At 35.9% G+C, this 27,372-nt stretch overlaps 2 protein-coding genes and 1 long non-coding RNA gene across 3 annotated transcripts; 1 reads left to right on the top strand and 2 right to left on the bottom strand.

The window, feature by feature from the left end:
* On the top strand, positions 9,583-11,795 carry LOC109835927 (CASP-like protein 1F2). The gene is made up of 3 exons (XM_020403894.1): positions 9,583-10,209; positions 10,321-10,423; positions 11,267-11,795. The coding sequence occupies exons 1-3, from the start codon at positions 10,007-10,009 to the stop codon at positions 11,486-11,488; spliced, it is 528 nt and encodes a 175-aa protein (XP_020259483.1). The 5' UTR covers positions 9,583-10,006; the 3' UTR covers positions 11,489-11,795.
* Positions 11,989-22,009, bottom strand: LOC109837357 (zinc finger protein CONSTANS-LIKE 14-like). The gene is given in 7 exon segments (XM_020405569.1): positions 11,989-12,377; positions 12,456-12,736; positions 16,673-16,900; positions 19,065-19,125; positions 19,128-19,369; positions 21,066-21,377; positions 21,379-22,009. Coding segments are annotated over 7 exon segments (1,368 nt in total). The 5' UTR covers positions 21,511-22,009; the 3' UTR covers positions 11,989-12,265.
* On the bottom strand, positions 23,816-26,458 carry LOC109835926. Its single transcript, XR_002245737.1, has 3 exons — positions 26,427-26,458; positions 26,298-26,329; positions 23,816-23,898 (listed from the first exon to the last, which is right to left on the bottom strand). It is a non-coding gene; the product is annotated as an uncharacterized LOC109835926 (long non-coding RNA).

Genomic DNA, 27,372 nt, shown 5'->3' with positions numbered 1-27,372 from the left:
AATTAAATTGTTTAATTACGAGAAAGAGAACAATGAGAAGGTTGTTAGGATATGTGGAGCCTAACTATCAGACTTGCCCTATACCTCTAATTGAAGTGGAAACATGAGAATTGATGGAACAGGAACGATGGCAATGAAGTTCAGACAAAACGACGAAGGAACAACCTGGAAGCCTCACAGTTGACCGCGAGTGACGCGGCGGTCGACTGCGAACATGCACAAGACCAAGAAAGTCTCTGGAATTTTGACGGTCAAGCGTGACAGCATCTGCGGTCAACCGTGCCAAACCCTATAGTCGATTTAGTTTCTGTCGTTTTGTCCGGTAGACCGTAACTGTCTCTACGGTCGACCACAAGTCGGATTTTTTGGGCATGGGCTCATTTTTTCTGAATTGTTTGAGATTCATGTTTGTATTAACCCTTATGTTATTAGAAAGATTATTAGGGCAACTTGTAAACTGATGAAAAATAGTAGAATTTTTTTCTGCAGCGGTCGTTGACGTAGCTTCTCACATCGAGAAATGAACCACGTAAATCTTGTGTGTTTTTTCTTTCGTGATTGATTTTCTCTCTCTCTCTCTCTCTTCTCTCTCATCTCTATTTACAAATCGCATCAGGGGTTAGATAAAACCCTAACAAGTGGTATCAGAGCGACCAGGTTCGGCGCAGGCGATTTGAGGTAAGAGACATGGGATATGAAAAGGAGACATCTAAGATCGAGAAGTTTGATAGGACAAACTTCGGGTTCTGGAATATGCAGATGGAAGACTACCTCTATCAAAAGGATCTATATTTTCCATTAGGAGAGAAACTGGCAGATATAAAGGATGCAGAGTGAAAGCTATTAGATCAGAAGGTCCTTGGAGCAATCAGGTTGATCCTGTCCAAATCTGTAGCTTTCAACATCAAGAATAAGAATTTGATGACGGATTTCATGGCTACATTATCTAGTATGTATGAACAACCCTCTGCGGCGAATAAGGTACATCTAATAAAGATGTTGTTTAATTTGAGGAAGTTCGAAAACCAAAAATTTAAGGAACACCTGAATGAGTTTAATGAGATTAAGGATCAACTAAACTCCGTTAATATTAAATTTGATGATGAAATTCAAGCCCTGTTAATACTTGGCCAATTGCTTGATAGTTGGAAGGGCACCGTTATTTTAATTAGCGGGTCATGTGGAAAATCAACACTAAAGTTTTCAAAAGTTGTAGACATGGTTATGACCGACGAGATCAGAAGGCAAGAAGAAGGACTTTCTAATTCAGGATCTTGCATTGAATTTTGAGAGCAGAGGCAAAAATAGAAACATAAATAGATGGAATAGCTGTGGAATACCTAATACGAGGAACGACAGGTCAAGATCCAGAAATTGCAAAAGCAAGAAAGAGATTGACTGCTGGAACTGTGGCAAGTTTGGGCACTATGAGAATCAGTGCAGGGAACCCAAAAAAGACAAGGAGAACAAGACCGAAGCAAACATCGTCTCAGGAGAATCAGATGATGCCCTTATTTGCTCGTTTGAGAGCAAGACAGAATCATAGGTGCTAGATTCAGGAGCTTCGTTTCATGCTACCTCAAACAGAGATCTATTTGAGAACTATGTTTTAGGAAACTTAGGGAAAGTCTACCTCGGCAATGATCAATCGTGTGATGTAGTTGGAAAATGAACAGTACAGATCAAACTCAATGGGTCTATATGGAAGCTAAATGATGTAAGACATGTTCCTAGCTTAAGGAAGAATCTGATCTACATAGGCCAGTTGGCAAAAGAGGGATATATATCAACCTTCGCATGTGATACATGGAAGGTTACCAAGGGGTCTATGATTGTTGCCCGTGGTATGAAGAGTGGATCTCTCTACATGATGACAGATGCATGTGGATCCATTGTAGTGGTTGAAAGAAAAGAAGATCTAAATTTGTGGCACCAGAGGCTTGGTCTCATGAGTAGCAAAAGCCTGAAGGTTATGCAATCGAATGGAAAGTTATCACGTTTGAGGTCAGCTGATTTTGACTTATGTGAAAGTTGCATCTTTGGGAAACAAAAGAGAGTAAGCTTTAAAAGAGTTGACAGAACACTGAAGGAAGAGAAGCTTGAGCTAGTTCACACAGATGTGTAGGATCCAGCATCAATACAGTCCACTGGTGGAAGGTTATACTTTGTGACTTTCATAGATGATCACTCAAGAAAGACTTGAGTCTATTTTATGAAACACAAATCAGAAGTGTTTGAAGTCTTCAAGAGATGGAAGGCTATTGTAGAAAATAAAACATGATTGAAGGTCAAGAAATTGCGATCAGATAATGGCGGTGAATATGAAGATTTAGAGTTAAAGAAGTTTTGCTATGATAGTGGTATGAGATTGGAGAGAACAGTGCCAGGTTACATCTCAGCAGAACGGCATAGCAGAACGAATGGGCAAAATATTGACTGAAAGAGCTAGAACCATGCGACTGAAAGCAGGACTCCCAAAGTAATTCCTGGCAAAAACAATCAACAAAACTACCTACCTAATCAACCGGGGGCCATCAGTGCCTTTAGAGCACAAAATACCTGAAGAAGTATGGAGTGGAAAGAATGTAAACATTTCTCACCTAAAAGTTTTTGGCTGCGTTTCATATGTTCATTTGAGCGATCTTGTTAGAAACAAACTTGACTCTAAGTCTTTGAAGTGTTATTTTATTGGCTGTGATGGTGATGAGTTTGGCTATAAGTTTTGGGATGAACAGAACAAGAAAGTCATCAGAAGCAGAGACATTGTCTTCAATGAAGCAGTCCTTTACAAAGATCGTGATGTTGTTAAGTACACAAGCTCAGTGCAGTCAGAGCCTACATACTTTGAGCTGGATGTTGTTCTAGAAGGAAGCAACTTTGAGGCTAGTTCTAATGAGGATGTATGAGAAGAGGCTAAATAAGAGATGATGGAGGAAACTACTTCAGAGGAGGTAGATGCAGAGCTTGGTTCACCTATCAGAGAGTTAAGGCGGACAGCTAGAGTACCCAAGCCAAATCCGAGGTATCCATCATTACAGCCCAGATCTTATTTAAATTATTTATTATTGAGTCATAGTGGATGATGCAAGCAAGTGGGAGCTTGCTATGAAAGATGAGATAAAGTCCTTGAACTCTAACAAGACTTGGAAACTTGCAAAGTTACCGGTGGAAAAGAAAGCTTTGAGTAATAAATGTGTGTATAGAATCAGTGAGGAACATGATGGTTCCAAGAGATACAAAGCAAGATTGGTGGTCAAAGGATTTCAGTAGCAAAAATGAGTTGACTACAAAAAAATCTTCTCTCCTGTAGTCAAATTGACTACTATTAGATCGGTTCTGAGTATTGTTACAGTTGATGATATACATCTTGAGATGTTAAATATGAAGACATCCTTCCTCCATGGTGACCTAGAGGAAGAAATATACATGTAGCAGCCAGAAGGGTTCACTCAGAAAGGCAAAGAAAAGATGGTATGCAGATTAAATAAGAGCTTATATGGTCTGAAACAAGCTCCAAGGTAACGGTACAAAAAATTCGATGAATTCATACACAGGAACGGATACTCTAGGTGCAATGTTGATCATTTTTGTTTCTTCAAGAAGTTTGATACTAGTTACATTATCTTGCTACTATACGTCGACAACATGCTAGTAACCGGTTCAGACATAGGTGAGATCAAGAAGCTAAAGAAGTAGTTATCGAGTGAGTTTGACATGAAGGACTTAAGCGCAACGAAGCAAATTTTGGGGATGAAGATTAGCAAAGACAAGCTTTTGGGCACATTGCGGTTATCTCAGGCCGATTACCTTAGATGGGTGCTTGAGAGGTTTGGAATGCACACCTTTAGCTAGTCATTTCAGGTTGACTAAGGAGCAGTGCCCAGTGACCGATGAGGAGAAAAATTACATGATGAAGGTTCCGTATTTGTCAATCATTAGAAGCCTTATGTACGCCAGAATGATGTGCACGGGACCTGACATTACCCATGAAGTGGGAGTTATGAGCAGATTCATGTTAGATCGAGGAGAGAAGCACTGGGAAGCTGTAAAGTGGATTCTATGGTGCCTGCGAGGTATAATAGAAAATTGTTTATGCTTCAAGAGAGGCAAGTTGGTTCTGCAGGGTTTTGTTGATGCAAACTATGATGGTGAGATAGATCAGAGGAGGAGCACTACGGGGTATGTGTTCACTTTGGGTACTACAGCCATTAGTTAGGTTTCCCAGTTGCAGAAGATCGTTGCTTTGTCGATTACAAAAGCAGAATACTTTGCTATGACAGAGGCTAGCAAAGAGCTAATATGGTTGCAGGGTTTCCTGGAGGAGTTTGGACAAAAAAAGTGATAAGAGTGTATTACACTGTGATAGCAAGAGTGTAATCCATTTGGCAAAGAACCTAGCTTTTCATGTCAGGACTAAACAAATACAGGTTCATTATCACTTCATAAGGTCATCATTGGATGATGACATATTGGCACCTATGAAGATTCAAGGAATCAAGAACCCGGCTGATATGCTTACGAAGACTGTCACTACGGAGAAACTAAAGTTGTGTTCAACTTCAGTTGGCATCATTACTTAATGATATGGAAGGCCGCCGCCACAGGGAAAGGTGATAAAGATTGAAAGTTAGTCTCTAAGTGGGAGATTGTTAGGATATGTGGAGCCTAACTATCATACTTGCCATATACCTCTAATTGAAGAGGAAACATGAGAATTGAAGGAATAGGAACGACGGCGTTGAAGTTCAGACAAAACGACAAAGGAACAACCTGGAAGCCTCACGGTCAACTGCGAGTGATGCGGAGGTCGACCGTGAACATGCACAAGACCAAGAAAGTCTCTGGACTTTTGGCGGTCGACTGCGACAGCATGTGCGGTCAACTGCGCCAAACCCTGTAGTCGATTTAGTTTCTGTCGTTCTGTCCGATTGACCGCGACTTCTCTGCGGTCGACCGTGAGTCGGGTTTTTTGGGCTTGGGCTCGTTTTTCTGAATTGTTTGAGATTCCTGTTTATATTAACCCTTATGTTATTAAAAGGGTTATTAGGGCAACTTGTAAACTGGCGAAAAATAATGAAATTTTCTCATGCGGCGATCGTAGACGTAGCTTCTCACAACGAGAAGGGAACCATGTAAATCTTGTGTGTTTTTCTTTCTGTGATTGATTTTTTCTCTCTCTTCTCTCTCATCTCTATTTCCAAATCGCATCAGGGGTTAGATAAAACCCTAACAAAGGTAATATTCTAATCTCTTTAGTTTCATTGATAGGTGTTAGCTTATGAACTTTATTTGAGTTTTTTTGGTTTCATGTGTAACTTTCATAATTTCCCTCTAATTAATTGATGTTACAAATGAATAAATTTTGGGAAATTGAATTGATAACCATGAAGAAAAATGAAAAAACACTCAAATTCTTTTGAAAATGTCTAATCAAAATTGAGTTTATATTGGTTTTGAATCAAGATAGAGTTGACATTAGTTTCAAGCAACTGCCCCTCGTTAATGAAAAGAAAAATATTGGAGAAGTGAATTAAAAATATAAGAGAAAGGAGGATAAAAAAACTCAATTAATCCACATTAGTTTTGAATAAAAATTGAGTTTACATTGGTTTTGAGCAACTGGCCCTGATCCAATTTGAAATAAAAATAGAAGAGAAAGGAGAGGACAAAAAATTCAATTAATCCACATTGGTTTTGAATAAAAATTTGGTTTATATTGGTTTTGAGCAACTGGACCTAATCTAATATGAAATAAAAATAGAAGAGAAATGAGAGGATTAAAAACCCCTAACAACTCCAGCAAACATGGAAGATGGTCAACAGAGTTCATCTCAAGGTAACTGCACAAATATATAAATCTGATGCATCATAGTTGCATTAAGTTAGAATATTTGTACTTATGTCTAATAGTTTGCATATGTGCGTAGGATCTTAGCATTCTAAACTAAGGGATTTGACACTAAGACAGATCAAAAGGAAGATTAGAAATCAACAGAATTATCCTACTCAGAATAACATCCTTGAGCCTAAAAAACAATAGCATGATCATATAATTGTTGAAGTGAATGGTAATGACAAATGGCAAAATGTACGATAATATAAAAGCAAAAGATTCATACCTTCTATCATCAATGCAACCGTTGAAGCTACAAATGAGCAGCAGACAAGTAAGAAAACATGTAATTAGCAAGCTTAAATTAACCTATACAGTAGGTAATAAATGCTCTTCTACTGTTAATTTTATTAATTTGTCAACCTTGCTTTTGAAGGTGAACCCGTCCATTAATAATAAAATAAACTATAAAGTTAATAAAATTTTCAAACATAGGGACTTTATTGTTAAAAATCATGTTATTTCACACATTTTACTGAATTTCACCTCTTCAAATATTTAATTTTATATGTATATGTATAATGGTACTAATTAAAATGTCATTCTTATTGAATTGCAGTTGACCAAAATGAGGTACAAAATTTTGGACAACACAAAGTTATATGTGAATATTACAGGTCAAATGCCACTATAAGGAACAAAACAATACAAAAGAAAACAAATCAAAAATAAAAACAAAACAAGAAAAGAAAAAACACTTCATGTTTTATCATGGATGATCATAACATATTAGCTAAACTGCATGTCATAACATTTAGATGTAACGTTTTTTTCCAGTTTGAGTAAATTTGAGTGAAATTAGAGCAAGATATGATTATGTCTTACATTAAAACCAAAATAAATAAATTACCAGATAATCAAAGGGAAATAAGGATACAAACTTTAAATAATTCAGAATTAATGAAATTTACCTTTAATATATAGAATAAATTCTGAATAATCAAAACTGCTTCAAATCTATACAACAAAAATCACCTCAAATTTTAACATATACAATAACTTTGATAGATTTGAATACATAGAAATTTAACCAAAAAATCAAGGAAAAAAAAGTGTATTATGCACAAATTATCTGGAAAAAACAACATTATCCCTAAATTCAAAATCCAGGTACCAAAAAGCAACGGGTTCACAAGAAGTCTGGCATTAGCATGTCTATGTATCAAAGAATACTATGCAAATATACAACCCAAAATCAGTTAACATGTAATAAAAGCTAAAAAATAGTTAATAAGTTTATATATGCTATAAAATATGAAAAAAGTTAGCATCTTTCCAGTTAAGTAAAAATAAACAAAACTATAATCAAAGACAAAAATAAATAAATCCCCATAAATAATAAAAAAACTCAAAATTTTACATGAGACCGATAAGAGGCTAAAAGATCAGACCTTGAGGACAAAACACTAACGCTGCACCACCTACCTTCTATCTTCGAGATCAATTGGATGAAAAATGTAAGATCATGAAAGAATGAAATTATCAATCTTTGAATGTTAATTCAACTAATCTAAAAATAAAAAACAAACTCTTTACCTAAAACCCTAAATTTATGAAAAATAAACAACTAGATAAATTACCTTCAGAATTATTCTTCTTTCAAAAAATAATAGGCATTGTAGGAAAAGGGGTGAGAGAAGAAAGAGAGCAGAGGAAATATCTGTAAAAGTCATAAAGAAATAATCTTTAGCAATTGCATAAATTAAAAATTAAGACTAATGGTAACTTTAAGCTTCAACTTACATTTTAATAACTCGAGTGGGAAGACAGTCGAGGGAGGAATAAACAACGATCTTCGACTGACAAAGACCATCAAGGGATGACGAGTTTAGAGGGAGGAGTCAACGAAGAACTTCGAGTGAGGAGTCGACAACGAGATTCTAGGAACGACGAGCTTGGAGGGAGTTGTGAATGACAAGTATATGGTATCATGGTCAGATCTGAAGAGCCGACGACGAGATTCGAGGAACGATAGTAAAAACCCTAGCCCTAGAATTCAATTGGAGTCGGATCTAAAGGAGAGAGAGAGGAGAGAGGAGCCGATCTACTTGGTCAGATCTGAAGGAGGCGGCCGATAGAAGCAAAAAAGAAATGTAAAAAAAAAAACCTAGCCCTAGAACCCAGCTATTTATATGGGTATCATGGGTATCATTTGTAAAAAATATTTACATAAGAAATATTTGCAACAAGTTCTATTAATAGGACTACTGAATCAAACAGTTAATGAACTTCCGAACATACATTTGGTTAAATTCTATTAAAAACTTTATCAAATTAAATAATTAATGAACTACCGAATCAAACATACATTCTGTTAAATTCTATTCATTTATAAACCAAATACTAAAAATTATTTGTTTAAACTAAATGAACTATCGATTAGAACTTGATCTAATATATTAACAAAAAATAACCAAATATTTATAAACCACTATACTTAATTTATAACAGAATATTAAAATTATTTATAGCTGAATACTTAATTTTAGTAACATGTTTAATATTTGCAGAATATATATTAAAAACCGTGCTTTGCACGGGTCTAAATACTAGTTTATAACTAACTTAAAAAATTAATAAGAAAGGTTACCATGAAATTAAAAAAACTAATTTTCTAGAAACAAACTCGTTTGGTACGCGAGAATGGACATAAGTGAGAATGGAATGGAAGAAGGAATGGAATGGATTGTATGTGGGAATGGAATGGTCATTCCCATTCTCATGTTTGGGTACTTTTGTAGAATGAGGCTAGAATGAAAATCTCGTTCTCATTCCCATGTTTGTTATCACTTGTCCACAAGTGAGAATGGAATCGCATTTTCTAATAATGTCCTTACAACAACATATATTTTTAATAAGATAAAAATAAACATTAATGATAATAACTAAACAATTTTATTTATGCATATGTTATACTAATTTCTGTGCATGTTATACTATTGGGCATGTTATCTCTCAAGTGTATGTTCTATTTATATTTTTTAAACAATACTCACTATTTCTTAGTCTTAAAAAATTAAAGAAAAATAAATAAAAGATTATCGCATCTTTCATAGGTCCAAAAAAATATAAAGAATGATATCCACAGTTGATGCATATTGCATATGAAAAGGATGTCAGAATTACTAATGTGGAAATCAGTTGATTAATAGGGGTATAATTAAAAAATAAATAACTGATTTGATTCTCTCTTGAATGAGAATGACCATTCCCTATCTTCTCACTTGGAATGCCCATTCCCACAAAAAGTGAGAATGGTCATTCCCTGGGAATGGTCATTCCAACATCTAAAAAGTTGATTTGTTTGGTATGAAGGAATGAGAAGTGAGAATGTCATTCCATTCCACCCCATTCCCGCTTACCAAACGAGGCCTAAATATCCAGTTAACGTATAAGAAGATAGTTTGATCAAGATAACCAGTGGAAATAGAAAAAAAAGAGAGACTAATATAAAATTAAATTGTTTAATTTAATTATGAACAGTTGTCGGAAAAAAACACTGTATCATTCTATACGTGGTAAGTTGGAGTTCTAACCAGCCTTAAAATCAGTTTTTCTACATATAATTGTTTCTCAAAATAACTTTTTTTTTTCTATTTGAAACATTTTAGTTAATTACAATTTTGGGTGTGGAATATCACCACACCACCGTATCTAAAAAATTACAGCTGAGGGAGAGAAATTCATGCAACGTAATTACTAAATTTACCACTGGTGCTCCAATTTTTATTTTTTGGAGCACCAAAGCTGTCGCCGTACGTAAATTTTTTTTTTAAATGGGTCTAATCGTGATTTTGCTCACATAGCGTCCAAAACCCGCTTTGAAACCGGTAACCCAACCGCAGGTAACCAGACCTCACACCTCTCGTAACCGCGACCACCCATGCTAATTTATAGGCACTTCTCCCGTAACCGCATGCAACCGCCCATGCTAATTTATAGGCACTTCCCTTCTCCCACTCCAATTCTAACTTTACATATAACCTCTTAACTCCTCCTCCTCCTCCTCTATAAATATTTGGATCTTCACTGCGTCTCCTCGGTCATCTCATCATTTCCCTCTCTTTTTCTAGCCTTAATTATTATTATTTTTTTATTGTTTTCAGTCTACCAATGGACGCGGTCATCACTCCAAAGAGGCCACAAAACCCATCACAAAAATCCCACAACAGCTACATCAGAACTCAGATTTTGTTAAGGATCTTCACATTTCTCGCCACTCTTAGCGCCTCTCTGGTTATGGCTCTCAACAAGGAGGCCAGAGACTTTGGAGGGTTTTACGTTAGCGCTTCCTACAAGTCATCTCCAGCATTTGAGTACGTCGATTACAAAAAAATAAAAAGAAAAAAAGAATTTTATTTTATTTTTTGTTTTCTTCAGTTAATTTTATGTTGTTTTGTTGATAAATGATGGTATTGTTTCTTTAGGTTCTTTGTGGCTGGCAATGCGGTGGTTTGTTGCTACTCACTCATATCTCTGCCTTTTCTTTCCAATAGTGTGGATGGATATGTGATGCCTCTTCTTGATTTGGTATGTGACTTCTTCATGATTTACGTTTGGGTTTTTACCATGAAAATCATCTTTAAAATAGTTGGAATCGATAAAAATTAGCTTTGAAGTTTTTTAACACACCTAATAAGTAGTGGGGACTAGTTAGTTTTATATCAAATAATTTTCATCAAATTCTTCTCAATAAAAAGTTGTTGATTCATGAAAACTAAACTCGTACGTATGAAAAAGAAAAATGAAAGGTGGTTGTATAATGATTCGACCTAATTTGAAGGTGATTTTCATGAAGAACAGAAAATCCTTCACACTTCCCCCTCTTTACATTTCCCCCTCTTTTCACAGCATTTGGCATTTATAATAAATCTTTCCATAAGAGAAGCTTAATACTCTTGAGCATAACATAGCCATGCGCATTTATCAAACTACTTGGTATGCGGTTAAATTTGATCATCTAATTCATTCAAGTTGTGTCCTAAAAAAATCATATATACACTTAAAAAAAATTTATGAACTATGAGATCTTTTTGTTATATTACCGAAAAGAATGGCTTTTCCTACACTTGAGCACAATTAATTGATACAAGCACAGGATTACTTTGTTTCTTGATCATTAATTTATATCTTGTATATAAATTTGAATGGAAAAAATTACCAAATCCAATGTATATCATATGTTGCTAGTTTAGTTACACCCGGAGGTTATTATTAGTATGTCCCTCCTATCGCTCAAAAGAGGAAAAAAAAAACATTGTACTGTTGCAACAATTAATGTGTCCTATGTCCTCAAAAAATCAAACCTGCAGAAATTACTGAAACAAATAATCAGTTTGAAGCTTGTGATATTACTTAAGCCTAATTTTACAGATGACTATGGGACTAATTATGGCATCGGCATCGGCTGCAACATCAATAGCATACTTAGGTAAGAAAGGGAATGCTGATATTGGATGGAGCATGGTATGCCCCTATTATAGCAAGTTCTGTGAGAGGGTTGGAATTTCTCTGGCTTTCTCATATCTGGGGCTTCTCATTTCCCTCGTCATATGCTCACTCACCACAATATACAAGACTAGGCAAATCGCATAAATCTGCAGCAGTTGTCCTAATTATTTGTTTAAGCTTTTATAATATATGTTGTTGTGGATGTACTTGGTGTGTTTAAATACAATCAGAAACCAGATCTGTAGAGCTCTACAATGTGATTGTGAACAGGATATTAACCTTCGTATGAAATATTCATGCTGAACGTGATCCTGCGAAAAAGATTGTTGGAGCATGAAGATGATATTTTTGTTTCATTGGTTTAGTATGGAAACCTCATACTGCTATGTTTACTGAGGTAAGGAGCTAGTTGGTCTAAGATTTTTGGTTTTTTTTACCGTGATTCCGTTCAGTCGAGATACCTTGACATGTGCATTGTTAATATAAAACTTTGTTTAAATTTTTTTGATTATATATGATGTCGTGAAACCGCAGAAAGTTGCACGCAGGCCCTCAGAGCACCCAGCTCGGCTAATCATACAATCCTCTACTTCGAAAATGAGGTTTCAACAGTACTTTCTGATAGCATTTAACTTAAAATAATATATTTCGAACAACCCTAATACATTCAACCCGCCAGAACAAATCAGCGTCAATATGCATATTACATCCTCAAACCACTGAAGGTGAACTACCATCAGACAGATCGGTCATTTCAGTTTACGAGAAACAAACAGATCCCTAGTTTCTTCTCATTCCAAATTACAGCAGATCAAATTGACAAATACAACAACATCATCAAGAAAAGAAACAGAATAAAACAACCGATATTGTCAAAATATATTTACACCAATTGTGTTGGCTTGCTTAACTGAAGCAGATTCAGCCAACATTTTCAACATCGACTTCCGTAGACTTAACAAAACGACCCTTAACCCGCTTCCTAGAATCAGCTCTTGCCTTTCTCGATTCATAACGAATGTGCTTCTCATACCTAGAGATTCAGAGATAGAATTAGAAGGGGAAAATTATTTATTAAGTGAAAATGGTGAGGACAAAAAGTTATTCATGCCTGCGATTTTTCCTCTTCTCTCTATAGCGTAACATGGCATTTCCTCGGTTCTGAGCTAATAGCTCACTGTCAACCTTCTTCATCACTGTCAACATCTCATTTCCGATTATGGGTTGCTCCCCAAAGGAAATATCTTTCATGTTGCTGATGGGTCCTGCTTCATGTGAAGAACCAATAGAGGGGACGATGGCAAGTGCATTGCTTCCAGAGTGCGCTAACCCATTTGCTATTGAATTGTTGCCATTGCTATTCCATTTGCCAGACACGCTAAGTTTTCCCTGCTGGTATGCAAGAAAGAAGATATCAATATCCAGATTTATCCTACTAATAGATAATATGTATATGTGATAAGTGGGTATTACTACCCTTTACTAGGTACTTATTAAACAGATGGATACCTAAATAATTTGAACAGTAAACCTAACAGAAGGACTGACATCAACATATTAAGATAATTTGGGGGACTAATATCAAAATTATGAAGATTTGGGGGACAAATATCAAAATACTAATGATATAAGGGACTAATATCTAAAAAAACCATTTCCATATTGCTAAACTTACAGCAATTTGTGTCTATATAATATGGTAACAGTTTATATAAAATCAGGTTAGCAGACACGTCGACTAATGATGATCATTTACATATATAATCACTTGATTATGGAGTATAAACTTAGAATTTACAAAATAAGAAACGAAGATCAACCACAACCCCACATTTGCCTAGCTGAAATCAGGTCATTTAGTATTATTAGCTAGAAATCTATTGATATCTCATAATAAAACAAAGGAGAGAAATTTCAAATCAAATACTTTCAGATGGATGAGATTCTGACGTTATAGGTTCGCTTTCCCTCAGATAAAAACATTTACAATTTTGAATGCAACTTTGTGAGAACTTTTGAAGAATGATCCCACTAAAGGAAACAATAAGTTACAATATAGGTACTGAGCTCTAATAGCTAAGACTATGCATAATCCTATGCAGTTTCAGTGGGAACTTCTTGCGCGTCCCAAGATTACAAGATTGTCATGGTAAACTTATTCTTTTGGGATAGGCTACAGCACACAAATAGAAGAGGCCATAGACAGGATTGGATCAGCTCTAACAATAAGTTGCCAAGCGACCACCAATGTTATATGGGAAGGTGTCATCGGGTAAGTCTATAACGCTAATGGCTGCTTGTCTGGTAAGCATATCTATGCAATTATTTATAACTTTAGTGTAAACTGTGTTGTGCGCGTCGCGGAAGCGTGACAACCAAACGGGCGTGCTTCGAGAACCAAATCAAACAAACGTCGAGATAAAGGCCAAACAAATCAAAACAACGGCACAAATCCAAACACAATAGTTTTACGTGGTTCGGCAATTGCCTACGTCCACGGGGCAAGAAGGGGATGGGGTTTTCACTAATAGAGAAAGAGTACAAACTGAGATTACAAATCACTCGAAGGAACAAACTAATCTCACCAACAAGCTCTTAATCTCTCCAAACAAAACCCTAAACAAATAGCTCAGAAAATACCTCTTTTCTGTGCTCCAAATATCCCTAATTTTTCTTCTCTACCAAATTCTCTCTTCCAATTGTTCCATATATATAGAAATCCTAAAATCATAAACATACTAGGAATTCTAAACCAAAACCAAATCAAATTAGGAATCCTAATAACCTATTACCAAAATAGATTAGGAATCCTAATAACCTCATGTTACCAAAATAGACTAGAAATCCTAATAACCTCATGTTACCAAAATAGATTAGGAATTCCCTATCCAACAATTCTTCACCTCGGCGAAGTTTTCCTAAAACTGAGCCGACACCGACCAAACCAAATGTCTCACTTGTTGCGTCTAGTACCCCACGACAACGAACTCATGACAACGGACTCCATCCACACAAGTCGAGACCCAAACGGGAGTGTGAACACTCACCCAAATGTCAATATCTACTCATCAAATCGATTGCATCAAAACTGACTGCCTACGTATCCTTTTGTCCAAGGAATCAAGCATTCACGTAGTTCACCCAAATGGCCTCCAAAAGTCTCAATCCACTAGAAGAGTTCGCAACCCTTCTCCAATATCACGATCAAGTCTGCGGTTGATAGCACCTCCAATGGCTCCAAACTGAACTAATCCAAACATCTCCACCTGAGATGAACCAATGACCATATCCAGACTACATCCATCAGCTGTACTCGAATCAATCAACATATCATCTGCATCCAAATCAACACGATTCCCAATCTGTGTCACATCAGCTGGAATCCCAAATGATGCAGTATGATCTGGAGTTTTCACCCAACGTGGAGTAGCATCACTCTCCACCCGCTGCCATGTCCCAAAGATCTGATCACCACGCTCCACCTACTGAGAGTCAAACGTGGCATGCCTGCTCAAAACAAAGTCAGAAGCCAATACTTGATAATCAAACACGGCTCTGAATCCCAAATATGCTATCGGATCAAATTTCACATCCACAATGTGACTAAGTGTTGGGTAGTCAAACATCCGACGCAACCTAAAATCTGAAGCAGCTCCACCATATCTCATATCTATACATGCAGCAGTCGGCAACCTATACATGAGACGGCCCAAACATATCGTAGCCTGCACACCAATGCCAATGCTCGACATCAAACGCCGATCCTCCTCCAGAAAGGAACAACTGCCCAAATCTTCCATCTCGCCTTGTCGCCTCAAAGTTTCCACACCAATGAAGTGTCTCAAACTGCCATGAGCTCGGTACAAATACAGTAGGCCCCTCTTGTACCTCCTACAATCAGAATAAAGTACATTTACCTTACTCCCAATACACTTCTTCAACTGTTGTTGACTACTAGGACTTCAAAACCAACGGCATTTGGTTGCAACCCACAAATGCCTAGTATAATCCCCAACATAGAAAACTAAAATACCAATTTACCTTCCAATGATGCCTCCTTGGAAGGCTCCTAAATGCCTGAATGAACACCAAATAGAAGACCATTCAATCATCAAATAGAAGTGCCAAACTCCACATCGGTCTCCTTGCTCATACCAACGTGCTCAAAAGGACTTCAATATGCAGGTCAATGGCACTTCTCAATAATCCAATGCACCGTATCAATAAACAAATAACTCAGCCTCAAATCCTTCTATCTCGGCCAACTATCTCAAAGCACCAACAAATGAAGAATAGATCCAAACTGATAAAGGAGAGAATTTTACCTCCAAATAAAACCCTAACAAGAGTCTCCAAACGATCTCACCCCGCACGACGGCAACGAGATCCACAAATAGGAAAAATCTCACATTTATCTCCAAACGAAGCCCTCGAAGAGTCTCCAAAGCGATCTACTCCACCAAATAGCCCAAGCGCTAACAAACCAATGCGGAAAATTGATCTACTCCTCCAACCAAGACAAAACCCTAGATCTGAAATCTGGAGCTCTGATACCACTTGTTGTGCGCATCGCGGAAGCGTGACAGCCAAACGGGCATGCTTTGAGAGCCAAATCAAACAAACATCGAGATAAAGGCCAAACAAATCAAAACAACGGCACAAATCCAAACACAATAGTTTTACGTGGTTCGGCAATTGCCTACGTTCACGAGGTAAGAAGGGGATGGGGTTTTCACTAATAGAGAAAGAGTACAAACTAAGATTACAAATCACTCGAAGGAACAAACTAATCTCACCAACAAGCTCTTAATCTCTCCAAACAAAATCCTAAACAAATAGCTCAGAAAATATCTTTTTTCTGTGCTCCAAATATCCCTAATTTTTCTTCTCCACTAAATTCTCTCTTTCAATTGTTCCATATATATAGAAATCCTAAAATCATAAACATACTAGGAATTCTAAACCAAAACCAAATCAAATTAGGAATCCTAATAACCTATTACCAAAATAGATTAGGAATCCTAATAACCTCATGTTACCAAAATAGACTAGGAATCCTAATAACCTCATGTTACCAAAATAGACTAGGAATCCTAATAACCTCATGTTACCAAAATAGACTAGGAATCCTAATAACCTCATGTTACCAAAATAGACTAGGAATCCTAATAACCTCATGTTACCAAAATAGATTAGGAATTCTCTATCCAACAAACTGGATGTAGGGTAATAACTTCTGCTACAACCTCTTAATTCTACAAGTTGCCAAAAAAGATATTTCGTATTGAAACACTATGGTAAATAAACATAAGACAATCAATGACTTACATTTTGCAAATTCATGTGACAGATGTTAGTTGACAAGACATCATCATTTGAAGAAGGGCAATTAGTGTCATACATATCTTCCAATATATTTGTAGTTTCAAAGGGATTCTCCTTGAGAAGGTCATTGTAGCTCTTGATCATAAAACCAGCATTGTTTGTCCCATATCCAATTTCAAGTTGTGATGATGCATTATGATCCCGTGATTTTCCAAGATTAAAGTCCCATATCTGCAACAGAGAAAAGAGTTGACAGTAAGTTCACTACAGAATAAACAATACCATGAATTGCAACACGGCAACAACATTAGCTGAAGGAACACTAAACAAACAAATCCAAGATGCATAAACAAACAAGCTCAAATTCATGATGTTTATAACACGGCCTCTACCCAACCACAAGCTATAAATTACGAATAAATAACAATTTTACAGTTTCTACAGCATTTTTCATTTTTTCCAATTTACAGACATGCATCAAGGATTCTCTATATGACTGAATATGCAACTCTCTGCCAGCTGGTGAATCAAAGATACTTACAAGATCACCTATAAGAGTCAGGAATAAAGATAGTAATATTCCCTTTTGGAGATTAATATTAAACCTTTGGAATTTAGCCATCAAAGTTTCTGCTTCTGAATGACTAGGGGCACGGACATGATAAGATGTATGCCTGAAAGCAGCACAACTATTGCAATTTGTTAGTCATGCTCGGAAAGTAGATGAAAATTCACACATCAAAACAGTATATATGAACTTCCTGATCCAGATCTCTTTGCTATCAGCCTATCACTGCCCGTCCAGAAAAACACTGAACATCTCAGGAACCAGTTGAAAGAGCGGATACTTTATAGTTTTGTAATTCTTTATGTAATCCATGAATTCAACCATGAGGTAATTTGTTTGACCTCAATTCAATGAGACCATAAATATAGTGATTGTCCCTTAGTTCTCCACAAAAAGTAGAGAATGATGATTAGAAAGTGCACTATGGTTGCATAAGGCTAACTTGCAAGACTAAGAAGGTTAGGTAGAATATCTGCTTCTTAGTTTCATGTGCTTAAGCAACATGAGAAACGGAAGATTCGCTTACCAGCTAGCTGGCATTCAGTGTTTCCAGCAATCTCTTTTCTGGATTAAAATGGTCAGCTCTAGGGGTGGAAATAAACCAAATAATTAACAAATAGTTTGATAATTGTTCGAGTAACTATTCGGTCATATTCGATTCGATAGTTCATTTACCGCTAAAAAAATATTTTTTTAGTATTCAAGTTTATTAACAAATAGAATTTAACCAGATGTATATTTGATTCATTTGCTTACCAAGTATTCGTTTAAAATTTGATCCCTTATTATTTGTATTACTACACATATGATGTCATATTTTTAATCCACTTACCATTTCTACTTAAGTTTTATGTACTGATTTTAATTAACGCTTAAATAATCTTAAAACTGTTTTCGAATGAAAATTTTTGATTAAAATATATATACATCATATATTATAAAGGAATAATTTTCATCTATGTATTTAAATACTATTTAAAAATAAATTCTTTAGCAGAATAAATGTACTTTGATATTCGATAAGTATTCATGAATATTTATCAAATACGTAGTATTCGAGTTCAAATTCGAAAACATCCAGATATAAATATTAGAGTTCGCATTCGAATTCGATAATTTTTAAAAAATATAAATAGGAACACCTTAGTATTTGATTCGATTTGATCGTTAACCACCCCTAGTCAGCTCTGAATATCAGTCAACTTACATAGGATTCAAAACTGTCATAAAAGCTTAGAATTCACCAGCGAAGGTTTCCCAACTTTGCGTTGTGATCCATAGCGTTGATGACAAAGGTAGTGAACATATCTCAGAGCCAGGTGTATGCTATAAAAACTAATGACCTCAAACCATGTAGAATTCAGGTTCTGATCCATACGGTATACATTGCCTATGCTCTTGAGAATAACCCAACTCCCATCTTATTCTTTAAATCCCAAAGACAAACCCAGTATATATATTTATCATTCCTACACATAGGTTGGAAAAGTGAACTAGACCTCAAATGACATACACTATGTATCCCAACTAAAAGGACCAAGAAAACGCTTAATCAGTTGCATCCATGCTCAGAAGAATCAGTAATTTACTGTATAAGAGTCGATAAACATGGTAATCCATGCATCACAAAATTAACTACTAAGTTAACATTAAAAACTAATGTATATACCTTCAATAATTCAACCAAATAGCAACATATCAAGCAAATGAAAGTCAGTTGAAATGAGATTAATGTGGTTGATTCAAAAGCTGAGGATTATGAATAGCATTGGGCACACAAAAAATAGAATTTCAGTTAAACTGAGATTAATGTGGTTGATTCACAACCTGAGCATTTTGAGCAGCATTGGGCACACAATCCCACATCAGCTCTTCATCTCCAACGACCTGTTAAGCAAGGAAGTGAATGGCATCTGATGCAGAATATGATCATGGTCGTCTCCTTGAGTTCCTGCGACATTGGTACTATGACATGGCGTCCTTGGGCTCAAATCTGATGGCGCCAGGGACTCATTCGTTCCATCTGATGTTATGATGGGATCTGTAGAATCTTGACTTGCCAGTTCAATAAGCTGATCCAGCAGTGGATTAGTCTTCTGGGGTTTGATCTCAGCACAAGGAACATATAAGTCCTGGTAACAAAGCATCTATTAGTTTAGGTATTCAAATTGAAAGATGGAACTGTTACGTAGGGGTGTAAACCAAAAGTTTCAACTATGACAACAATTAAGTTTGTAACAACACAGTTGCAGCTCTTTGCTTCATTGCATCTGCAGTGTTGTTGCAATTGCAGTTGGAAAATTGAGCTTTTCTTTTACACAAAGGACCAAGAATCAATTTGATATACGGTTATTTTTGCAAAAAAAGTGTGTAACTTTACAAAATCAGTTTGCAGAGTGACTGCTTTAAAGTTTCTGTACACTAAAAATGCCCTTGGAAAAAGTCAAAAAAATCATTCTAAAAATGCGTATTAAATGCCACAGAACACTCAATTCGATGCTTTAGAGATTCCATATTCTCTCCTCTAAATCTAAGGGGGGTTATTGGTTGGGACATGTTGGGGCTAAGTGGGATAATTATTCCAATGGAATAATTTTATCCCTTTGGGATATTTTGAGTGGTGACAATTTGAAGCTTTGATTTGATACTTCATGTGGGATAATTGATGATGTGACCCTTTATTAAAGTATAATATTTATCTATCAATTAAGTCTAAATTAATTCACCTAATTGGTTTAGTATATTATTTGGTATGTTATTATAATATAATACATTATTTTACTTTATACTATACTATAATATATTATATTATAATTACTAATTAATTATAACTATATTTAATGTTATTGATTAATATAATATAATATATTATAATAATATGATATATTATATAATGATTGATATAATATACAACAATATATTTAATATAATGTTTAATCAAATATTATAATATTTTGTATTAATTCAATATAATATTATTTAAAATATTATATTATTATTAAAAATATAATATTTTATTTTACTTTATGATAATTACTATAATTTAAATACAATAATTGATGACATGGCTCTTTATTAAAATATAATATTTATAGAAATAGTAAATTATAATATAATAAAATATATTATAATATAATTAATATATTATTATATTAAATATATAAACACTATATTATAATACAATATTTTATATCATAAAAATGCTACAATAATATTTTTCTTCTAACTAATAAAATATATACTAAATAATATAAAGTAATATTATAATGATATAATACTAATATTATAATACATGAAATATTATTAACCAATATCCAATAATGATATATAATAATATTATATTAGATAATATTAAATAATAATCTTAAGTTATAATAGAATTTATAATATAATATAATTAAGATATATTATATATTATAATACATATATTAGATATTTGATAAATTAGTGCTTCAAAATTATCCCACTTTCCTCATGATTGTCCCAAAGTTAAGAATGAGGTAATTTTTGGAGGTTGGGACAAAAAGTTTGTATAGAAGTGGTATAATTTTGAAAAAAATGGGGGTAATTATCCAACCAATAAAGTACCAAAAATTATCCCACTTACCCCAAAATTACACCAACCAATAACCCCCCTAATATAACAAGTTGCAATCTTAAAATAGCATTTGAATTACCAATAATAGTATAGTTGACAAGGGCTCTTACCATTTTATAAATAAATTACACATTTCTAGAATTCACAACTAGAGAGTTGAGAACAACTTTTGCAGGGGGAAGTAGTATTTTAAAAAAAAAGAACTAATTTGGGCCGTAACAAAATTATACCTGAAATACCGGATCCACAGCCAAAAACGAGTCAGAATTATACCAATCGGATCCGGATCCAGACCCAAATTCCGATCTCAACCCAACCTTGGATTTCGCTGCGAGATCAAATCCCCAGGCGCTAGCCAACTGACACGCAGACGGACAGCCAGTGAAACCCTCGATAGCGGATCGGGCATGGACCCCGAAACCACTATCCGACCGCGGACCCGCATCCGTGAGCATCGAAATCACAGTCGAGAGCAGAGAGGACGGCCGTCGGTTTCGTAGCGAGCGGGTTGCGGGCTGGGACCCGCAGTTGGCGCAGATGGCGGGAGCGCACGTGCTTGAGGGAGAGGCCGTTGGCGGAGTGCACGTGCCGGTCGCAGGAGAGGCAGAGGCGTGCTGAGTCAGCTCGGCAGTAGATCACTGCGGTTGAGTCGGAGCAGTAGTCGCAGGGGATCATCTTATCGGGTGCCCTCTTCGTGAGGGTCACATAATGTTTAGATCCGACCCGATAGCACAAATTCCAACCTAAACTTTTGAGCTCCAAAGCTCGAAATGTTATCCAAAATCAAAACTTCCAGAGACCGGGGGGGAAGGAAACTAATGGTGAAGATTTTTAAATGAGTTTCTCGAGCCAAATTCAAACAAAGTTATGAGCTTTCATATCGGAATTCTCATAAACCTCTCCCTCGGTAGCCCAAAATAGTCTACTTTCAGTAGATCCAGACGGTTCAAGAAGCCAAGAGATTGGGAAACGAAACCCTAGTAGCCCTAAACCTAGAGCTTGAGATCCTAAGCTCACCCAAAATCAGAGCTTTCGAAGGATTGGGAAACCCTAGTAGCCTTGTTCTGCTTCCGCTTTCAAGAGGTTTAAGAGACTGGGAAACGAGATGATGGAGGAATTTTTGATATCAAGCTCGGGAACGAGGGAAGGAGATGACCCAAGTTTCTTATACAGCAGGCCAGCGCTGTCTTGACTAGTGTCACATGTGGAGCACGAGGGCGTAGCGAGGAGACGACAGACCCCAGTTTTATGCGTTCGTCCCGCATAGAAAAGTTTATATGCGTACACACACCACCCGCTGTTGTCTTGTCTGTTGAAAGAGGATGGGGGGGCTGGATCTCGCACGGGTGTCTATACGCGGGGACGCGTGGTGTCGGGAAAAAAAATTCGTCGATGCGACTGGGCTGTTGGATATTTTATATGGGGTGGGGGCCCGCGCACGTCTGAGGGGGAAATATCGGCGCTTTATCGTCGAGCTGGCAGGCCCCCCTCCCCCAGTCTGAATGTGTTCGTCGTCGTCGTTACAGTCATCCACGAGATAAATTTCTCAGTGCACTTTTTCATTACTGTGCGATCACGTGAGCTTATTGAGTTGCATAGCCGTTAGATACTTTGCTAGAAAGAATCTTTAGATGTACAGTATCTCTAGTATCTACACTTTTTATACGGTATATATCTACTCTTAGGAACGATCTTGGTATTCTACACTATGGCAGCGTTTCGCAAAGGGATAAGGAGGAGGGATTAAAGAGAATGGTTAACTTAGTTAACCCATCGTGAAGGGTTAAATAAATTCTAAACCCGTTTGGATACGATAGTTAAGACAATGGGTTAAGTCTTTTGTGTTTGGCAAATGAAGAGGGGTTAAGGAGATTAATCTCATTATTTTTTAAAAAATACCACTTTCACCCTTATTAAAAATTTATAAATAATTACCTCATCAAAAATGAAAAAATAGACAATTTGTTGTAAAGAATGACAAAAGAAGTGATAAATGCATAAATTTCATTTACCAAAACTTAAAAATTCTATGTAAATCTTATCCTCTTTGCAAATAGACAGTCTCATATCATACACATATGTAACAAACAATGTAGAGTAAACTTTAGTCCATGTCTTGCAATTTCAGATAAATCTCTAGCTACTGGCGCATCTGGGAATAAAGCATTTGAAGCAGCAAGTCATGGATCTGGGAATAAAGCATTTGAAACAGCAAGTTAAATCTGATAACGGACAAGGGTCTTAGCAAGCACAAAAGCTATTGGTTGGAGCATGATTGTTCCATTGTGATACATGCATGGTCAAATAGGAAAAATGGATAATCTGAAAAGGCATCTATCTTCAAGTGCATGTATAAATGCATAATGAAACATACATTTCCCATGTATACTAAGAACCCCATTATTTTTACAAGCTGCAAACAAATCAATATTTAGGACTGAAATAAAATATTGACATGCAATGAACTGTAACATTATGAAAACAAGCTGCTTGCATTATGTGACTAAAATATTTAGGATCAGAATGAATGCATATTAGTCCCGATAATTGACTACAAGTTTATTCCAAAAAAACTTAGCAATTAAACAAACTTTCAAGTTATCAACAATAGGCAAAAGCATGCAATGAACTGTAACGTTATGAAAACAAGTTGCTCGCATTATGTGACTAATCATCCCCGCTTCATTAACTGCAATAAGCAAATCACTTTAGTTGGCTCTCATTGCTACAGATAAGAAAACAAGACATAATTCAATCTCCTTATACTTTAATATTTCATAACCTGCTGCTATCAATTACTGGCTCCACAGGATGTGGCTCTCCATTTCGCAAAAATGCTCTGGCATATAGCTCCCCTGATGAAGACATCAAATTATCAAAGAATTACCAAAAGGACTAGTAGAAACAGCACAAAGATTTATGGCTTTAATTCCAAGCTCCACAAACTAAAACATGGTCACACCTGTGGTCTTATCTTCCAGTCTGATATTGCACTCCTGTCCCTTGCTTACGACCTTTAGTGAACCCTCCCAGTCCCATTTGTTGACATTCCATTCATCGGCCCTGACTAGATATTTATATCCAATAAAAAAGAGGACTTTTTTGGAAGGTTTCATATAAGCTGAATGCTGACATGTGTATATAGAACTTAGAATACATATAAAAGATAAGGTTAACTGAATATGGAATATGTCAATCAAATAGGAACTGAGGCATGCTCACATAGATCATAGTCACAATCTAAAATTACGATAAAAGGTTTAAGCAAATTTACAAACACTTTCTGAAAAATAAGAAGAAATCAATACACATAATCAATAAAGTAGAAATTTAATGTTTTAGCACATTTAACCTCGTACAAGCCTGTGAAGTGATCTCAGAATTTCTTCAAGACATAGCACAACAGTACAGTGCTACAGAAACTTACGTCGTTTATAATGTTCCATGCCCTCATCTCTTAACATAACTTTTTAATTGTGATCAAATAACTATGATATGCTCATCTAAAATGAAAGGACTTACGGTAAACCTTAAAACTTAATAGGTTGAGCTTGAACTATGTCTAGCTTTCATGTCAGGTGACATTTCTTCCAGATCTCTTCAGGTGATGAAGGTACATTGGAAATGTTCTTGCAGTTACTTAACATACTCAACAGAGTTTCTAGAAGACCTTGTTGATGGTATGGTAATTTTCTTCCCTGTATGTCTGCATCTAATTCAAATAGTTCAAATACTTGTACTTTGTCTCTTTGTCCTTTTATACAGTCCCATGAACTGTGTTTTCATAGTTTTATGATTCTCACTAAGCAATGACCACAATGTGATGGGAAAACCACTCAATTAGGCAATTACTTCCCTTGTAAAGAGTACGTTAAGCCTTGGACACTCTGGCAGGAGGAAGCATCAACTCCGCTTGCATAATCACACCGGTTATTTATAGAAAGGCCACTGAAAGTAGATCAAAATACACTTTCGATTTAAAGCCAAAAGACTGATAGGTACTAGCCAATGGTAACGGACCATGGCCATGCGAACAGCGCTGGACAAAATGGTTGTTACTCACGCCTTAAATATTGATAAAAAGGTTGGTCCCAGCCTACGTTGCATGGGTATAGGTTACAAAATGGCTGTTACTCACGCCTTAAATATTTGATGCGTGTGGCCTCCAAGTTAGGTAAAATCAATATATTGGACAATATGTATTTTCCAACAGAAATAAAATTGGTGATACGTTAAATGTTTCTGCAAGATAGCGTTCCTTATTCCTCCAATCCCCCCTCTACCTACAGCCCAAGTGTCTAGTGCAGGCAAATAAATTTTAAATCAAACATGCATACCACCCTTCTGATTGTAGACAAAAACTAAACAGGGCAAATAAATTTTAAATCAAACATGCATACCACCCTTCTGATTGTAGACAAAAACTAAACAGAAACATAAAGTGAATGACAATCGGTGGTTTTCCACTCCTGAATACTAGGATAATTGCCACATATGATGTTCTATGTGGAGTACTTTTCATATTCCAAATTACGAAGGACAAGTTCTCAATATACTAGTCCGATGATTTTAGGCGGGGAATCACCACTTTGGCTCTTCATTTAATTTTGCTATTGACATTCAAACTCAAGATGGTGAATAGATAATGGACTTTGTACAACGACACTTTACATAACTACAATGAAGCCAAAGAAAAAAGATATTGGCAAGCATAAGCTTTGTTTAATTGAACATGTATTGCATATGCCATGATGTTTATATAGAGGAAAATTACCATCTAACAAATATCATTAGCACACATAAAGGGGAAAAGAGAGAATGAACTATGAAACTAAGAATAAAATGGAACGACTTACCTCCTTAACAATCTTGCCTGGACTTTGTTTCTTTTCGACGCAATATATGTAAATGGCGAGAAGCATGAACTCGTGCATCTCTAAATTTTAGTTAGAACCTTAAGCGAAGCAACAAAACTATGAATTATCAGTGGAGCATGCTAACTGGCCTCCCTTAACTACCTTCTGAATATTTCTTATGAGCAAATCTAAAGCTCTATTCTTGTAACCAATCTCTCACTAGCAAGGTAAGAATAGACTCTACCTCGCTCTTAGTCTCACCTCAGACCCAAATGCAAACTCAACATCACAGACAAAAGTTTACCCAATTGTACGCAAACTGAGGGCCCATAACCCCTCAGCCACATCAAACAATTTTAAGCTACAAGGATAAATTGCAATAAACAAGATCAAATCACTTCTCAAATTTACAATAGAGTAAATCGTAGAGAAGTGAACCAACCAAAATTTAACCACCAATTCCTTGTCAAACACATTAGCTAACAGTTCTAAGGACAAACAATCATCATGCAAGACCTAATTCCTCTCCTAAATTGGGAAATTTTGAGCCACAACAAATCATTGTCGAAGACAAAATCAAATGACAATTAGTACCAAGAAACACACCTGTAAGAAGCGGCGCTCTTCCTTGGAGGTATCTACACAAATCGAATTAAAAAAGATCAACAAAAATTAGGAAATTGATCGAATTTTGCTGAAATCGACAAGTGGGATTTGAAGTCAAGAGTTGAGTACCAAATACACGTAGAACTCGTTAACTTGGAAGAGTATCAGTTCAGTAGCTTCTGATTCCTCTCTCTTCTTCTTCATAGTCTTTGTGATGATCTAGGGTTTGATTGCATTTTTCGTCCATGAGCAAAATAATGGGAATTATGACTTTGTTTCTTTTTTTTACTGATTTTTTTGAGGATTTTGGGGGGAAATTGTAAAGGGAAAGAAGTAGCGGAAAGCAATTTTTTGGGGGGAAATCTTACACGGATTTCTCAGAAGATTATTGAGAAATTATAGAGGGAAAAGGGGAGAGGAAAATCAATGTACCTTTAAAATTCCGTCGGCTACCCTCGCGTGAGAAGGCGGAACAAGCCTTGTTCCGCGTATCTAAGAGGAATTGTTAACCCTTCAATTCACGGGATAAATGAGTTTTATCCCTCACGTGCGGGTTAACTAACCTGTGAGCTTTTTTTTACCTGTTTGGCAGGCTAATGAAGGGTTAAACCCCCTTAACCCTTCATTTAGCCTGTTGCCAAACACAGCCATGTTTAGTGTCATTTAGATAAAATACAATTGGGATTCTTTATATTAGTCCCCCAATTCACGGAAATTGTCATTAGGTACCCCCAAATCATAAGTTATATTGAAATTAGTCCCTTCAATCTATGAATAAGTGCGATTAATTCGAAACAATTTATGTAAATTTTGGGATCTAATAATAATTTATGCAAATTTTGGATGACATATCTGTCTCTATTTGCCGGTCTCACTCTCAGTTTGAGGGACTAATTTCTAAATAAACCAACATTTAGAAAACCTAGCTAGTAGCAATTTCAATGATTTGAGTGACTAATTTCTAAATAATTTAAGATTCGAGAGACCTGATAGCAATTTTCATGATTAGGGGGACTTATTCAAAATATTAAGGATTGAAGCTAGGGACTGGTATAAAAAAAATCTGATTACAATT

Source organism: Asparagus officinalis, chromosome 4, assembly GCF_001876935.1.
Source record: "Asparagus officinalis chromosome 4, Aspof.V1, whole genome shotgun sequence".
NCBI classification, from domain to species: Eukaryota; Viridiplantae; Streptophyta; class Magnoliopsida; order Asparagales; family Asparagaceae; genus Asparagus; species Asparagus officinalis.
Note: the sequence above shows the minus strand (reverse complement) of the source record. Positions and strands in the feature narration are given on the sequence as shown.